Consider the following 18862-nt stretch of genomic DNA (forward strand, 5'->3'; position numbering starts at 1 on the left):
ATTTAGGTTTTAGTTAGTCTGGATATCGTTAATAGAATTCTTTTTATTTATTTAAATAATTAAAATATACCTATAGTTCTTACGAGTTATTTATAATTAAATATCCTAATTAGTTAATTAAATACTTTAATTAACCTTTATTAAATTATAAATTTAGTATTTCTTTTATATCGTACTCCTTTTTTTCGTCCTCCGCTATTGCCTATATATTAGCCTTTTTTACGTATAGTACGGGTTTTAAAAGTAAAATATAAAAGGTATATAACCGTAAATATATTATATTAAGTAGTTTTAATTCGAATACCGTTTTTAATATTTTCCTTTTAACTTTAAATAGTCTTACTCTCTTATAGTCTAGCTTTTTATTAGGTTTTTTAATATATAAATTATATATAGAAAGGAATACTATATTTCTCCCTTTAAAGTAAAGTCCTTCGAGTTTTTTAGTATTATAATATTTCTATATTTTTTCCCTTATAAACTCTAGTTTTTATTTAAGTTTATTATAAAGTATATATATTTTATTTACTTTAACTTTAGCCTTAAGTACCTTAACCGTAAATTTTTACCGTAGGTTTGCCTTATAGCCGAAATTCGCGAAGAACGGTATAGCTTTAATCGTTTCGGTTAGCGATATATTATATATTAGTAATACCGTAAGTAATAGTTTAACCTAATCGTTTTACTCGAAATTAATATAATTTTATAGGTATTATTTTACAATTTAATTAAGCCGTTCCGTTTAACCGTCCGTTTAAGGGTAGTAGGCCGAAAACGCTTTATTTATTATCTTTAGCTTTATTATTAATGCTTTTTAAAACTTCGATACGAATTTAGTATTACGGTCCGTAATAAATTCCTTTAGCTATATATATATTACTATAATATACCGTAGTACTATATCCGTTAATTATTTTACCGACTAAGTTTCTTTATAAAGTAAGAAGTATATTTATTTAATAAACTTATTAATTACCGTTAATATATTATTATATTTAACGCCGGTTATTATATTTTTAAACTTTAATAATTTAATAATAAAGTCTATTATAATTAAACTTTATAGTTATTTTATTATTAGTAGTAGCTTTAGAAATCTATAAGGCTTATACTTCGTAACCTTCGTTTTTTCGTACGTATAGTATAACTAGATAGCTTCTTTAACGTTATTTTTAATCCTTAGTTAGTTAAAGTACTACTTAATTTTTTTTATAGTCTTAGCGATACCTATATATTTTCCGAGCTTCGATACGTAAATCTTTATTACTAATACTATTTTATTATTTAGCCTTACGTACGTTCGATTCCTATACTATAGTCTTCTTTAATTATCTTTCTAAATACCTTATAGCTTTAGCTTTTCTTACTAATATTACTTTATAATATCGTTATTTAATTTCCTTTAATACTTACTAAAAATAACTTTTTTACGATATATTACGTAATACTCTATCTATAGCTATAGTAAATACTTAAAAGTATTATTTAACGCTTTTTTAAATAGTAATAGTAATTTCCTAGGTATATCCTTATAGTAGTCGGCTCGCCGGCTAAGTACGTCTATCTTAGCGTTCTCCGAGCCTTTTTTATAGTTAATTTAGAAATTAAATTCCGAGAAAAACTTTAACTATCGTATTTACCGTACGTTAAGGACTTTCGTAATAGTAAAGTATCGTAGATTTTTATAATCCGTATAGATTTATATTTTATATTTAATACTATTAAAGTATAGCCTTTACTCCTCGAACGTTTCGATAATAGTAAGTAGTTCTTTATTATAGATCGGGTAGTTTTAACGTACTTCCTTAAGTTTCTTCGAAAAGAAAGTTACCGGGTATAGCTTACCGTTATCGTTTCGCTACCTTAATTATTTACCGATCGTATAGTTTAATATATCCGCCTCGACTTTAAATAATTAATTAGGGTTTAGTAATTTAAGTACCGGGTCTTTCGAAATAGCCTTTTTTAGCTTTTAAAAGGCCTACTCCTTTTTCTACCCCTACCGGAACTCTATATCCTTTTTAATTAAATAATTAAATAGCCTCGCAATATTTATATAGCCCCGGATAAATATCCGATAGAAGTTTATAAACCCTAAAAATTCCTTAATATATATTTATAATTACGGCGTAAACTAATCTTTAACTATTACGATTTTCCTAGGTTTTATACGAACCTTACTTAGCGATATTAAATATCTTAAATATATTATCTTTTATATATAAAACTCGCTTTTTTCCCTATTAATTAAAAGTCTGGCTCCGTATAGCGCGTCGAGTATCTTTTATATATACTACTTATACTTTTTTAAAGTACGTAAATAAATAAAAACGTTATTAAGGTAATATATTACTATTTTATTAAAGTACTTCCGTATTATATAATTAATAAAAGATTAAAACGTCGCGGACGTATTAATTAACCTAAATAGTATTACGAAATACTCGAAATAACTATAGGGTATACGAAACGCTATTTTCTATTTATTTCCTTTTTTAATCCGTATATAGGTATACTCGATAAATATATTTAAATATATAAAGTATCGCGCTTTTATTAATTAATTTTATAACTTAAATATTAACGGTAGTAAATAATTATTTTTTACCGTTTCGTTATTTAATTAACAGTAATTTATATATAATCGTAAATTACCGTCTTTCTTCGGTACGAAAAATATAGGATATTTTACTAATAATATAGATTCCCTAATATACCCTTTTTTTAGATTTTCGTTTAAGTATTTCTATAGCTTTTTATTTTATTTATCGTTAATATAATAGATTTTAAATAGCCGTAGCTTAGTTCCTTCTTTTAATTTAATTTCGTAGTTCCACGGTCCTCGCTTTAGAAGCCCCTCTAAATACTTAGCCGTAAAGGCTAAGTATCTTTAATATTCTACCGGTATTACCTTTTTTTTACCTTTCTTTACGTTATTATAATAAGCGTATTTATTAACCTCCGATATTTTTACTAACGTCGTTAACCTTATTTCTTCGATTTTACTATTTATATCGATAAAATATATTATTATTTTCTATACTCTTTACGGTAATACCGTGGAAAGTACTTATCCTGCACTTTACTCCGTACGTACTTTTAATTTTCTATCGTTAGTTAGATACTTTTAAAGCTCTTTTAGTCGTAAGTAACTACTATCTCTTTAATCGATATTTAGGTTATAGTTTTTATACTATAGTTATCCTAAAATTATATTTTTCGAAGGTCCTATATTTATAATATCGAATATAATTAATATTATTTTTCCTTTAATTATAATATTTAAAAGTAATGTCTCCTTATAGACCTTTTATATAGGAAATAGTTTTTATATAACGATCTATTCTTTCTTTTTCTTCTATAATATACGGGCTTAATATACGAACTATAGTAAAATTAGGTTCGTTTTTATACTACCGTTTATTAATACTACTACTTAGAGATCCCTCTATCGTATAGTAACCTAAAAGCATTTATTTTTCTTACTTTTTCCTTATACGGTAACGACTTTATTAACGAACGCCGGATCGTTATTCTATACCTTCGCCTTACGCTAATACTTTCGAAAATACCGTTCATAGTCCGTTAAAGGTTAACGGCCCCCGCGAAAAACCGCGAGTTATTTCCTAAATAGTTATATCGTTTAAAAGCGTTCTTTTACTTCGGATTAATTAATAATATAAAGTCTTTTAACTATACCCGCCTAGCTTCCTCCTATCTTCCGTTTTTAATATTCTTTTATATCTATACCCGATAGCGGTTCTTTTACTTAGTCTTAAGTATTTTAGTTTAATAATATCGCTTAACTTTCTCCCGTAAATATATAACGTAATTTAAGCTTAAATATTATTTTAATACTACTTTTTCCTACGAGCGTATATTATCGTTTATATTTTAACCGTTTATATATTTAATATAATATTTCGTATATTTTAATATAATTTATATAACCTAAAGGCTATCCTTTAATTTAATCGGGTCCTAAACTTTCTATAAAATATAGTCGTTTAGGTCCTCCTATTAAGCCTTTTCCTACCGGGCTATAGTCCTTTTAACTAGCTATAGCTTACTTTCCTTACCTACTTTACGTACCGGCTAATAGCCGTATAGCGACTTACTTTAATAATACTCTATATATCCGTATATAATATATTAAAACTAAAGTACTCTTTAATACTCCGGATATTTAGGATAAAGCTATACCGTATTTCCTTTATAGGGTATATATTATATAGGTATTAGTATATTCTTTAATAACTTCGCGATTTCGATATTAACGACCTTCCTACTTTTTTAATACTTTTTTTAGCTTTTATATAAAAGCTTTATAGGCTATAATATATTTTATAAAATAGTAATTCCGTACTTACTATATTACTTTTTTAATATCGTTTACCTAATAAGTCTTTACGCAAGACTTTTACCTTTAGCGACTTCTATAGTAACTTCCGTAATAATTTATATTATTTAATCCCGTAAGGTTTATATTTAAAAATCCCTTTCTTCGTACTCCGCCTTTAGTTTTTCTAATATTTCTTTTACTTCTTAAAACTCTATATCTTTCTATTTAGTATATTAGTTAGAGTTTTCCTCGGAGCTTACCGCTCCGCTTTATTAATACCCGATAGTTACTACCTTTATAACCTTTAGTCCCTTCGATATAGTAATAAATGTAATCTCTTTTTTTTATTTAAACCGTTTAAGTACCTTATAATCCTTTTTAAAATATCCTACTTTACCGTAGTTAAAATATTTAAAGTTATTTTTACTTTAGCTTCGGCCTTACGGCCTTTATTATTATATAGTATTAACGTTTATCGGTCCCGAATATATAATACCGAAGTAGTTAGTATTAAAGTATTTCCGCTTATACCTATCGTTAAAGCGGTTACCGTTAAAGTATTTCCTATAGCTATTACCGTAGCTACCTTTGCCGTTACCTCTTTTCTTTTCTATACGATACTCGAATTGCCGATTATCGATCCGTATAGCTATAGTAATATACTTATCGATAGTATCGGGCCTTATCTTTTTATATAATTTATTTTTTACTTTATTTTTAAGGCTATAGTAAAAGAGCTATATTAACTTTTTATCGTTAATAGCGTTATATAGGCTATCGATTTTAAATTAAGCCGTATAGTTAGCTACCAAGCGCGTTTAACGTAAACTTAAGAGTTTACCCTATACGCGCTTTGCTTTATCGTATTTCTTAAATATTTTTTTAAGTTTAGCCTTAAAGGTACGGTAGCTTTCGAAGTATTCTACGGTAATTTTCTTTTAATCCTCTAGCTCCTGTTCGTAGTAATCGTTAAAGATAGGTTCGAACTATACGAGAGCCCTATTCTTAAGCCTAGTGGCTACGAAGATTACCTTTGACTTTTCGTTAATAAATTAATTTAAATATTAACGAAAATAAATTTTAAGCTAAATTAAAAACCTTTTAAGCTTTACCTTTTTTCCTTTATAGTACTTTAGTACTAAAAGTTTAATAGTCGATTTAAATATAACCGAAATAGCGAAAATCTACTTCCGGGTTTATTAAGCCTCGTCCTCGAGCTCTTTAAGACGCTTAATAACCTGCTTTGCGGTAAAGGGTATAGGTTTAGCGGAAGGTTTTTCGGCGCTTAGGCTAGGCAGGACGCCTTTTATTTAAACGTTTTTAGGTCCGGCTATAATAGTAAAAAAACGCCTTTAACTTATCTATAATAAAGTTAAAGTAAGTATATAACGTATAACGAACCTTTATTTAAAACCTCTAAAAGGAATATCGGTTAAAAGCACTTCTAAATAATCTTAATTCGGTATAGCTAAATAATATATAATAAGATATCTCGATATAAATATTAGATACTATAAATATAATTTAAATTATATATTACGGAATTATTTATTTACGCTAGCTAGTTCCTCCGTATATATAGACCTTGGAACTCTAAGGTGCTTGCCTTACTATAGCCTTAATTACTTCTAGCATATTATATCTTATAATATACTTATCGTGCTATACCTCTAATTACCCCTAGCATTTTGCATTCTGCAGACTGCTCGTGAGCCTTAGCACCGTAGTACTTCTGTCTATGCCTAATTAGCCGTCCCCTAACTTCTTTAATAATTAGCTGGGCGCCTCGCGTTTTATATATAGCGTGGCCCGCTGTTAGTTTAACTGTAACAATATAGGCTTTATAGTGCATATCTGTAATAATAAAGCCTTATTTACTAACCTACAGTTATTCTTTTCCCTAAGCTATGTTAGTATAGGCGGTAGCCCAGTTAAGCTATAAGGTAAAGGCATTATAAAAGTTAAATTCTTTAGTGGTTTTAAGGGTAAAAAAGCGGTATATACTACTGTAGCCCTTAAAGAGACCCTCTATATTCCGGATTTTCCACTGAATATAGTTAGTAGTTATAGGCTCTACGCCTCCGGTAGGACCTTTCTTAAGGACCGCCTATATTCGGCTTCTAGAAAGCTATTGGCCCTCCTTAACTTCAAAAAAAATAGGTTCTTTTTTACTACTAAAACTACGGTTCTAGCTAAAATAGAGCCTTTAACGCTATAAGCATATAGCTCTATTTGGTGCTATAGTACTAAAGACAGTAATTTAGATACTAAATCGGCCACCATAGCGCCTACCATAGCGCCAGCCACAGCGCCGGCCACAGCGCCTGCCACAGTGCCCGCTATAGCGCCTACTACAGCGCTTACCACGGCGCCGGCCACAGCGCCCGCCACAGCGCCCGCCATAGCGCCTACTACAGCGCTTACTACGGCGCCGGCCACAGCGCCGGCCACAGCGCCCGCCACAGCGCCCACCACAGCGCCTATCCCTCGTCGTACAGGGCATTCGCCTTATTAACGTAACTAAGCGTTAATTCAGGCTGCTAGACTCTAGCATATTCGACTAAGCTATATAGGCCTAGACCTTCTAAAAAAAACTGCCTTAATTACTAAAGGCATACCTAACTTACAGAAGGTACAGCCTACAGATCTAACCTGTAAAAGCTGTGACGCAGCTAAAATACTGCGTAAGCCCTCCAAACGGCCTGTAACGGACCTACCGTATATGCTGAGTCGAATAGAAAAGGATATTTTTATAATTCGACCTACCCCACTAAATAGCAGGCCTTACGGGCTTATTTTAGTGGACCGTAAGACCCGGTACAGGCTTATTAAGCTCTTAAAAACTAAGGACGAAGTCGCTACAGAAGCTCGTTCCGCTATCGAGAGCCTATATAATACCTATAAGCGATACCCGGCACAGTTCCACTACGACGGAAGCAAGGAAATTCGAAGGCTACTGCCCTACCTTACTGAAAAAGGTATAACTTTTAGTAAGTCTAGCCTATACGCTTACTACCAAAACGGCCTAGCCGAGCGCTTTATTCGGGTAATTTTAAAGCGTTTACGAGCTACTATAGTAGCCTCTAGCCTACCACTTACCTTCTGGTACTACGTAATTAGCTCTATTATAGATATTATTAACCGTATAGCCACTTCCACTAAGGAATTTACGCCCCACTAGCTATTCCTCGACGAATTAATACCCTTATAGGCCCCTTACGTCCCTAACCTCGGATTTTATAGGGCTATAGGCGCTGAAGTCCTAGTACTTATACCGCCTGAAAAGCGTATTACTGTAAAGAAGCTAGAGCCTAAAGCTATTAAAGGTAAGCTTCTAGCTGTATTAGGTAATAATACTTACTTAGTATAGCTAGGCTACCGGCAAGTAATCTAAACGCCGTTCGTTGAACTATATAAAGATTATAAGCCTTATTTAGAAGGGCCTATAGCCTCTATATCGCAATTAAGGCTTCTAGAACTAGAAGATATCGAGCCTTTAAAAGGGGAACCCTCTGTAATTACAGAAGGGGGGCCTACTGCAATAGTACCTCCTAGGCCTACCAATATCGAAATATAGCTTCCGTAAGCTACTAAATTACAGAAGGAGGAATTTAAAGTAATAAATAACGATACTATAGATACTATAGCTATAGTAAACTACTTTATTAACCAGGCCGCCGCGGCCGTTACTTATAGCACTGCTTCTATCGGCACAGAACCTAGGACCTTTAAACAGGCCTTAAAGCACCCACTAAAGGACCAGTAGCTACAGGCCTCCTTTAGTGAGCTATAGCAGCTACTAAATTCTAAAACCTTTTACTTCATTAACCGCTCACAGGCCCCAAAAAAGCCTATTACTAGCCGTTGGGTCTATAAGGCTAAAAAAGACCCACAGGGCCAAATTACTAAATTTAAGGCCCGGCTAATAGTTAGAGGCTTCCAATAGGTACCCGGAACCGATTTTACCGAGACCTTTGCAGCCACTACAGCACCACCTACCTAGAGGGTTTTACTAGCTATTGTAGCCGAAGAAAACTTAGAAATTAAGTAAATCGATTTCGTTAGGGCCTTTCTTAACGCTAGCGTGGACTCCGATATATATATGGAAGTCCCTGAAGGCCTATACGAATATAGCCTTAGCAGCTAAACCGCGATAGACCTTCTAAAACAGTATTGCTAGGACCCTTTAAAAAACTAAGTTATAGTGCTAAAAAAGTCTTTATACGGCCTAAAATAAGCCCCTTACCTGTGGCAGAAAAAGGTTACGGCATTAGCTAAATCTCTGGGCTATAGCCTACTAATTTCGGACTCGGCCACTTACTATAACCCTCTCAAAGGTATCTTTATAGTAAGCCACGTCGACGACTGCCTACTAATTAGACCCTCTATAACTGCCATTTAGGCCCTAAAGCTACAGTTAGCTTAGGCCTACGATATAAAGGACTTAGGCCCTGCCAAGTTCTTTCTAAGGGTCCAAATTGAAAGAAATAGGCCTAAAAGGCTACTTTGGCTCCACCAAAAAGCTTATATCTAAGAGGCTATTAAGTACTTTAAGGTTAGCACTTACGTACCTACCTTACCGCTCTCTCCAGGCCTTATAGGCCCCGAAACTCCCTCTAATCCACTAAATAAAGCCGAAACTAAGCTATACTAGAGCCTACTAGGCACTACTACCTACCCCATAACCCAAACCCGGGCTAATATTACCTACGCCGTCCAGTGGCTCTCAAGGCACTTACAAGCACGGAAGGTAGCCTACCTAAAAGTAGCTAAAAAGCTGCTAAGCTACCTATATAGTACGATGGACTTAGCTATATAGTTAGGAGGTATAGGTAGTATTAGGCCTATAGGCTATACCGATAGCGATTTCGCTAGCTGCAAAACCACTGCTCGGTCCACTTACGGCTACTTATTTTTAGTAGGAAGTGGCCCTATAAGCTGGAAATCTAAACAAGCGCCTATAGTTACCTATAGCACCCTCGAGGCCGAATATACGGCCTTAATCGAAGGCAACCGTGAAGCCCTGTAGCTTAGAGGGCTATACAGTGAAATTCAGCGCTCTTTACAGAGCCCTACCTCTCTAAAGTACGATAACTAAGGCGCTATAGAGATAGCCCACAACCTAAGGCATTATAACCGTACTAAGCACACGCTCTTTAAATTCCAAGGCGTTAGGAAGAGCGTTATAGAAAGGAATATTACTATATCCTTCGTGCTTATAGAGGATATAGTAGCCGATAGCCTAACTAAGGCCCTACTAGCCTCTAAGTTCCAGCGCTTTTTAGAGCTAATGAACTACTAAAAGCTTAGTGCTTATAAAGGCCTTACGGCCTAGTAAGTAGGCACCTAGCACTCCCACAGAAGGGGTGTTAACGTATAAGTATTACTAAGTGCCCTACTTACTGCCCTACAGATTAATATTATAGTAGGCAGTACTACTGTAAGCAGTAAGGAAACCTTTTAGCTACTATAGCCCAAAGCCTAGTTAATAGATACTAAAACCTTTTAAAGTGGCTATAAGCTTACGTAGTAAGTTGCTACAATAGCGTGATTTACAGGGCACCTTTGCTGCCTAAGGTTCTATAGATTTCCGTGGGTCTACACTAGACCCACTTAAGCCCACTAAATACTTTAAGTAGTATAGGGGCTTCCGGGGCCTATAGGACCCACAGTAGGCCTACGAAGGCCTATATATAGACCTCTCCTCTCTCTTGTAAAATAGTTTTTTTTTTTCTCTCCTTAAGGGACAAAGTTTAAGGTTACGGCCTAAGGCTAATAGGCTAAGGCTAAAGGCAATAAAGGCTATTTTATTCCTTATACCTTACTGTATTATAGTGCTTTACCTTCTTTCGGCACTGCCGTCGTATCCTCCCGCTTCCGTTTGCGCACTGCTGTATTTTTACAGCAACCTTATATAGGCTCTATATTATAGGCCTATTAGGACTTCGTAGCTAATATCTTTAAATAAAGCCGACGGTATATTATTTCCTATAGACCTTTCTTAAAAGTAGTATTTTATTAGCTAGGTTTAATTAATAGGTGCCTTTAGAGTAGTAGATTAGAAGGCGGTTAAAGTCGTTTCCTTAAATCCTAATATAGCCTTTAACTCCTCTACTGGCCTTAATTAGCTGCTTAACCTTTCCTTGAATCCGGGCGCGGCTAGTCGTTCTTTCCTTACCGCGCTAGATACCGCTAATAACGCGCTTTTTACTTTTCGAAGTACTTAAGGCACGTAGCACTACTTATATCTTACTTTCCTTATACTTTCTAACCTTATAGTATAGTGTATAGTATATCGGCTATTACGTCGAAGGCGCGGGTTTGATTTTTGCCGAGGTTCTTCTAGCTCTATTTTATAGCTATTTAGCTATAAGCCGGAGCCGGGTCTTTTTATTTATTTAAAGGTAGTATTTCCTTATAAATATTTTATATAAAAAATAGTCCTTATATAACGATCTATTTTTTTTTCTTGTATAGTATACGGGCCTAGTATATAAACTATAGCGAAATTAAATTCGTTTCTATATTACTGTTTATTAATATTATTACCTAAAAATCCTTTTATTGTATAATAATCTAAAAATATTTTTTTTTTTACTTTTTCCCTATATAGTAATAACTTTATTAACGAGCGCCGGATCGTTATCTTATACTTTCGCTTTACGCTAATACCTTTAAAAATATTATTTATAATCTATTAAAGGTTAACGGCTTCCGCGAAAGGCCGCGAGTCGTTTTCTAAACGGTTGTATCGTTTAAATGCGTTTTCCTACTCCAGATTATTTAATAATATAAAGTCTTTTAACTATACTCGCTTAATTTTCTCTTATTTTCTATTTTTAATATTCTTTTATATTTATATTCGATAACGGTTTTTTTACTTAATTTTAAGTATTTTAGTTTAATAATATTACTTAACCTTTTCCCGTAAATAAATAATATAATTTAAGTTTAGGTACTATCTTAATATTATTTCCTCTTATAAGCGTATATTATCGTTTATATTTTAATTATTTATATATTTAATATAATACTTTATATATTTCGGTATAATTTATATAACTTAAAGGCTATCCTTTAATTTTATTAAATCCTAAATCTTTTATAAAACGTAATCGGTTAGATTTTTCTATTAGGTCTTTTCCTATCGGGCTATAGTCCTTTTAATTAACTATAGTTTACTTTCCTTACTTACTTTACGTACCGACTAATAGCCGTATAGCGACTTACTTTAATAGTACTATATATATCTATATATAATATATTAAAATTAAAATACTTTCCGATATTCCGGATATTTAGGATAAAGTTATACCGTATTCCCCTTATAAAATATATATTATATAGATAGTAATATATTTCTTAATTACTTTACGATCCTAATACTAACGACTTTCTTACTTTTTTAATATTTTTTTTAGCTCTTATATAAAAGCTTTATAAGCTATAATATATCTTATAAAATAGTAATTCCGTATTTACTATATTAATTTTTTAATATCGTTTACCTAGTAAGTCTTTATATAAGATTCTTATCTTTAGTAACCTCCGTAATAACTTTTATAACGATCTATATTAATTAATCCTATAATATTTATATTTAAAGATTTCTTTTTTATATTTCGCCTTTAACCTTTTTAATACTTCTTTTACTTTTTAAAACTTTATATTTTCCTATCTAGCGTATTAATTAGAGTCTTCTTTAAAGCTTACCGCTCCGCTTTATTAATACCCGATAGCTATTACCTTTATAACCTTCGGTCCTTTCGATATAGTAATTAATATAATCTCCTTTTTTTATTTAAGCCGTTTAAGTGCTCTATAGTCCTTCTTAAAGTATTTTACTTTACCGTAATTAAAATATTTAAGGTTATTTCTACCCTAACCTTAGCTTTACGGCCTTTACTACTATATAGTATCGACGTCTATCGGTCTTAAATATATAATACCAGCGTAACTAATATTAAAATATTTTTATTTACGTTTATCGTTAAAACGGTTATTATTAAAGTATCCTTTATAACTATTATTATAAATACCCCTACCGTAGTTTTTCTTCTCTGTATACCGTTTAAATTACCGATTATTAATTTATATAATTATAGTAATATATTTATTAATAACATCGAGCCTTATTTCTTTATATAACTTATCCTTTACTTCTTTTTTAAGGCAATAGTAAAAGAGCTATATTAATCCTTTATTATTAATAGTATTACGTAAGTTATTAATTTTAAATTAAGCTACGTAGTTAGCCGCTAAACGCGTTTAACGTAAGCTTAAAAGCCTTCCCTACGCGCGCCTTACTTTATTATACTCCTTAAATACCTCCTTAAGCTTAACTTTAAAAGTACGGTAACTCTCGAAGTATTTTATAATAATCTTTTTCTAGTTTTCCGGCTTTTATTTATAATAGTCGTCGAAGATAGGCTCGAACTATACGACAGTCCTATCTTTAAGCCTAATAGCCGCGAAAATTACTTTCGACTTTTCGTTAATAAACTAATTTTAGTATTAACGAAAATAGGTTTTAAGTTAAATTAAAAACCTTTTAAGCTTTACTTTCTTTCCTCTATAGCGCTCCGGTATTAGGAACTTAATAATTAATTTAGATATAGTTAAAATAATAAAAATCTAATCCCGGGTTTACTAAATTTTATCCTTAAGTTCCTTAAAACGTTTAATAACCTACTTTACGGTAAAGGGTATAGGTCTAGCGGAAGGTCCCTCGGCGCCTAGGCTAGGCAAGACGCCTCTTATTTAAACGTTTTTAGGTTTAGCTATAGTAGTAAAAAGACGCCTTTAACTATCCGTAATAAAGTTAAAGTAAGTATATAACGTGTAACGAACCCTTATCTAGAACCTCTAAAAGGGATATTAGTTAAAGGTACTTTTAAATAATTTTAATTTAGTATAGCTAAATAATATATAATAATAGCTTATCTTAATTATAATAGTTTAATACTAACGATTATAATTTATATTATATATTACGGAACTATCTATCTACACTAGCCAGTTCCTCCATATATATAGACCTCTATCCTCCAGGTACCTCCGTACCTCGCTCACCACGCTCACCAGTGAGCTAGGTGAGCCGGCTCACTTCTGCTAAGAGTAAGCGCCCCACTGTCCTGCAGGTCCGTCGTTTCCTTCCACCTAATTGGCCACCACGGCCGGCTGCAGTCTCCATCCTGCCTTACTATATAGTTAGTCTGTGACAAAGAGGTAATAGATTCGACCTTAATAAGTAAAAAAGTTAAATATTTAGTTAAGTAGAAAGGTTTGCCTTAAAGGAAATACTAGACGTAAGAACCCTTCGATTACTTCTATAGCAACGGAGCTAAGGCGGCTTTACAAGCCTTCTACGCGCAATACCCCGATAAGCTTAAGGACCGAAAAATGGAGGCCTAAAGCCATTATCAAGCTCGTAGGCGAGCATAAGAAGGGGGGAGATAGTATCACACGGCAAAAGCCAACCACCTACAACCACCACCAACAACACTGTCGATACTACCGCAAGGAGGGGTAACTGCACGTTGTAAGCCAGTCGTTAAAGTGAGGCAGACAATCAGAAGGCATAGCGGTTATCAAAGGAAGCCCACTGGCCCTATATAATATTAACGGACTTAGCAGCAGCCTGAGGCCAATAAGGGCACGGGCCAGGCAAGGGAGGATAAAATACGCGTTCAGGATCACCAAAACTGTACTTTCCTTCTTCATCTTTCAGTATCACGCTCTTCGAGGCCATTAAAGATTATTAGCCTGAATTGAACCATGAGTTCCAAGCCCTGATATTACAGCCCTTATCACACTGCATCCCTTTTTGGCGGCTATGGATACTCAAGTTAGATCGACATGCGGCCCACGCTAATGCATAAATCCCACAGGCAGGAGTATTGTTTCGGCAGCCTTGCCGTTCACACAAGTACATCCTGATGCATAAGCGCAACGGTGCAGCGGCTAGTTCAATTGGTGAAGGCCGCCCAGTATAGATTGATTGTTGCATCGACAGCCATCAAATCTGCAGCCCTCTTCTCGCAGCCAGCTGCCTCGCATACAGCCTATGTCAGCCAATTGAAAAAGCTGCCCACATCCTGTTGCCTGAATGGAGGGGCTCTGCATTGAACCGGGAAAAGTGTCACCGTCGTGGTAAGCGAGAATTTTCCCTACCTTGTTGGTCGTCGCATTTAATCTCACTTCGCCCGCCCGTCGGATCTCGTCCACCCTGTTTGTGACTCAAAATCTCGCCCATTAGAGGATGTACTTGCATAAACCCGAGACAACGTGTGGTTGGGAATATTGATACCCTCCGCTGTGCTTGCCGCTAATGGGGTTGAGCCTTACCGCTTGCACCTATCTGGACGTGAGCGGGGTCTAAGCGGCCATTCCTCAAACTTAGCGACAAGGCGCCCTATCCGTTTCGCTTGTTTACTGATGCGCCCGCCTGGGACTTATATATTACCGTAAGAGGTACTTAGCTAATTCGCATGAAGCCAATCTTTTGTTAAGTCTTCCACTTTGTTGAGAGTAATGAGCTGTAGCCAAGAGGATACGTTACCGGAGGTTTTCTCCTGAAGCAAGTTATGGTTCTCTCTCAGGAGGTATATAAAAGGGCTTGCTTTCATGATATTTCTACCCCTTTTCAAAGCACAGCTACCTTCATTATTTCGCCTCCGCCCCTTTGACTCAATTTACAATCCACGCCATCCACACTCAAGATGAGCTCCACTGTGGGAAGTCTGATTCATGCCTTCTACGATACACCTTCCTTGACTGCGGACCCGCGACCCAGTGTAAGCCGTAAGGTTTGGGCCGACGGCTATCGTATGCTGCATCCGCGACATGTAACCTTTTACGAGGGAACTATGGGATCCATCGACAAGTTTCTAGGCCCTGGCCTCAGCTATGGCAATAATCACGATCAGCAACTGCCCTCGGAGGCTGACGACATTGGTCTACAGAACCCCGCTCATTCTCTGAATCTCCTTCACCAAGAAATTCTAAGCGAAGGCGACGTGACCCGTGACTTCGACCAGAATTTTGAACCGTTCCGTCTAGCGTTTTCCCATGGGCCGTTTCTTTGGCCTAGATCGCTCTGTGGGCCGACTGGACCGACAAACACATCAGTGACAGTTGACTATCAGCTCACGTGGCCAGGACTGAACCCCCTGCTTGAGAGAGCCGCCATGATAGGAGAGCACAAGCAGCCGTATGTTATCATACCAAGCGAGTGGGCACCAAGTCAGCGGGGGTGGGTGGACAACCCAGGCGATATGACGAAGAGACTCCAAAGAGAGATGAGAGGGTAAGTAACATGTGTCTGGTTAACTTCTTGAAGCTTATCGGAGAGGTAGATATGCGCATCGTTACAAGTGCCCTCAAGTCTTCGTCTTCGATTCATTCCACCTCGTCATTCTGCAATTCAGAGCTGCGAGCAAGGATCAGATACAGGATGAGAACTGCCACGTCGATATCTGCATCATACCCAGGGGGCAACTCTCCCAGGAACAATGCACCATCCAATACGCACTCTACCGATTGGCATGGAGAGGCTGGATGCGTCTTTCGGCGATGTTGGCAACTCAGCAGGGTTCGAAAAGAAAGACGGTGACCGTTGCTGTTGACGGAATACCTCGTACATACGAGTGGTGGTCAGGAAAGCCATTGTGGGAGGTGGCTCCTGGTCGTTACCAGTATGGCCATCCAAATGGATGGAAACGCCAGTTTTTCAGATTAGGGACGGGTGGGTATTGGATTTGGGCGGATGATAATGGTAACTATCCGGATGGGGGGTTGGTGTATGACACTGGGAATTGTTTGCAGTGATTGTGTCGGCTACTTGCAGGACTGGCGGGCGGGGGTCTGAGTCAGCTATAAATTTCATTTGCTGCCCCTCATAGATTTTCCTCCAAATCTAAGCGTTGAAGGTTTCTCACCATTCCAATCGCCTATTTTTTTTGTTGATCATGTATACGGATGACGAGCTACTGCTGCAAAATGATAAGCTCCCTTTGGTAAGCTAAGCTCCTGTAGGTCTCCATCACTATTGGCGTTAACACTAGCAGGAATTTCGTCTCGGTAACCGGCTTATCGTTGCTGAAAAGGCCGAGTTGTTGCTAGAGACGGTGTACCGCCTGGAGCTTAAACGACCGCCCTTGCTCATTGCGCTGATCCAACGGTTCGCCTGTCTTTGCCCCTGGGCAAGAGCACGTTGGCCCGAGTGGTTTTTACCAGCGACAGTTATCCTTAAGAAGCGAAAGGCCGGCTGGGAAGCAGAGTTCGAAACAGAAAAACAAGTCTACGACGTCTTGAAGCCGATTCAGGGAACCATCGTGCCGTATTTCTATGGCGAAGCTGTGTATGATGGATCCCCAGCATTGGTTCTGTCCCTCATCGAGGGAGAGACCCTAACCCACCTTTGGCGCTATCTCCCCGAACAAGTTTTGCAAAAGCAGTTTGAGGAGGCTCTTGGTGCTCTGACATCATATGGAGTCCACTACACCGATGCGAAGTTGGACAACTTCATGATGCGGAATGACGGGCGATTGATGGTCTTTGACTTTGAGCAGGTGAAACTCGGAAGCACAAGGAGTTGGGAGGAAAGTCCCAATCGCGACAATGTTGGTTCTATAATGAGAGGCTTGAAGATGAGGCGCGTGCATTTGGAGCGCCAGCAAGCCCGGGTTGGCCCTGCCTGGACTCGCCCCCATGGTTAAAGTTTGGGGCGAAAAAATAAGCATGAGTTGGAGACCTTGAAAGACACGATTGGGGGACGGGAAGCCAGGCACAGGAGGCGGAATTTCGGTCCTTGTTTTGTTTATAAATGTTTGCAAGTGCGGAGTCTCGACTGCGAAACTGCGACAAACTGTGACGAAAGAATCTCTTTGAACCCGCCAGAGAGTAAAATTGCCGTCTGAAACCTACCCGCTTCCCCCCCTGCGCCTGCCGTAATGCTCCCTCCTGATTCCTAACGCTGTCGAATTATTATTATTATTATTATTATTATTGATCTTACACCGCAAGGGCAGTTGCCCCGCCCTGTAAGAGCATGCCGTCCCTCCACGTTATCTTATATGCAAGGCATCCCCTCACGTACTGCGCCGTAGTAGCTTCAAGATTGCTTAGGCGCTCCCAGTAATCCCACTCATCTAACAGTCCAGAACTCACCTTTCCGGCCTGGTGACGGCGAAGCTGTGGGCGGCCATCCGGCCGAGTGCTCCACCAACGTCCTCTTCCTCGCCACCCACTCCCTCAGACCCTTTGCATCCGCACACAGCCCGTAGAGGTATTGTTTTAGTTTGAATGAGAAAGAAATACGCGGCTATCAGGTACACAATTGCCCAAATTTAGTGGAAACTCATTGATATAATAGCTCCCTTCTAATACTTTAGGATTGCTGTTACGCCCTAAGCGTAATACCCCTGTACAGGAACCACTAGGTGGTGCCTATCAAAAAGAAAGGTCTGTTAGCGGTGGCCATAGTCTGTTAGCGGTGGCTATAGTCTGTTGGCCGCGGCCAAAAGCAAGCAATACAAGCACACTGAGCAAGGTACAAGGATACTTCAGAAACATATGTAGATAGCTTCACATAAATAGGGGGGAGCGCCGGGCGCTCCCCGTGTCGAGGAATCTGATTCCTCATACAAGCAATTCAAGTTCATTTGTCTACAATCTACTCTTAGTAGCTCTTTGTTAGAATAACCTATTGTTGACAGTGAACCCGTGTCTAAGACGCTTGTCACAATCTTCGATCATCCTGTCATATTTACCTTCGGCGTACTGCCTTGCAGTCTGTATCCATTCCTGGTGCAGGTTATTACACAAACAGACCCACTCAAAAGGTAGCATTCGATGGCTGGCGGCTCCATAAGGTGAAAGGTGAGTATAAACTAACGTAAAAATGCAATCTCATATGCCTAATTAAGTTAGAAACTATCTAAAGTTTCGGTAAACCGGGATAAATAATATTTAAAGGGAAATAATTTGCTTAAATTAAACGAATTTAGAAACTAATTCTGGCTTGGATATATTAAGCTGCTTTTAACTCTAGCTTAGGCAGGAATTACCTATCATAATCCTTATTTACTTAACTAAACGGTCTACGCTTTAGAAATAACTTTAGAATAACCTAGTATTACGTAAATTTACTTATTACTTACCCTATTTAGGGCCTTTCTTACTATGCTTAGGGCTTCTCTATTTCCGCTTAGGTTAAAGCGGTAAGTACTTAAGTCCAAAAACGGAAATGGAAACTATTAATATCGGGATTCCGATATTGTTTATAACTAGACTAATATTAGTTTAAGGCGTGTACTATACTATTACGTGGAAGGTAGAGCTAAAGTTTTAAGTTTTTCCGCAAGTAACCCCTATCTTAGCTTAAACGAATAAACGATTTTTAATTATACTACCGAAGTCTATATTAAATATTTAATAAAACTTAAAGGCATTATAGTATGGTAGTAAAGGATAGGATTAGTATTATAATTATTTAATATTATAAAATACTTAAAGGTA

The 18862-nt window shown here is 36.6% G+C and overlaps 2 protein-coding genes across 2 annotated transcripts; both read left to right on the forward strand.

The window, feature by feature from the left end:
- Positions 1-15210: 15210 nt before the first annotated feature.
- Positions 15211-16171, forward strand: QC763_0058690 (uncharacterized protein; the record flags this gene model as incomplete). Its single annotated transcript, XM_062905822.1, is given in 3 exon segments — positions 15211-15586; positions 15602-15650; positions 15697-16171. The coding sequence occupies 3 exon segments, from the start codon at positions 15211-15213 to the stop codon at positions 16169-16171; spliced, it is 900 nt and encodes a 299-aa protein (XP_062767535.1).
- A 140-nt stretch (positions 16172-16311) lies between these two features.
- Positions 16312-17061, forward strand: QC763_511665 (uncharacterized protein; the record flags this gene model as incomplete). Its single annotated transcript, XM_062913723.1, has 2 exons — positions 16312-16359; positions 16411-17061. 2 exons carry the CDS (start codon positions 16312-16314, stop codon positions 17059-17061), a joined length of 699 nt encoding a protein of 232 aa, XP_062767536.1.
- Between the last annotated feature and the right edge of the window lie 1801 nt (positions 17062-18862).

The sequence above is a fragment of the Podospora pseudopauciseta genome, chromosome 3 (genome assembly GCF_035222475.1).
Source record: "Podospora pseudopauciseta strain CBS 411.78 chromosome 3, whole genome shotgun sequence".
Taxonomy (NCBI): domain Eukaryota; kingdom Fungi; phylum Ascomycota; class Sordariomycetes; order Sordariales; family Podosporaceae; genus Podospora; species Podospora pseudopauciseta.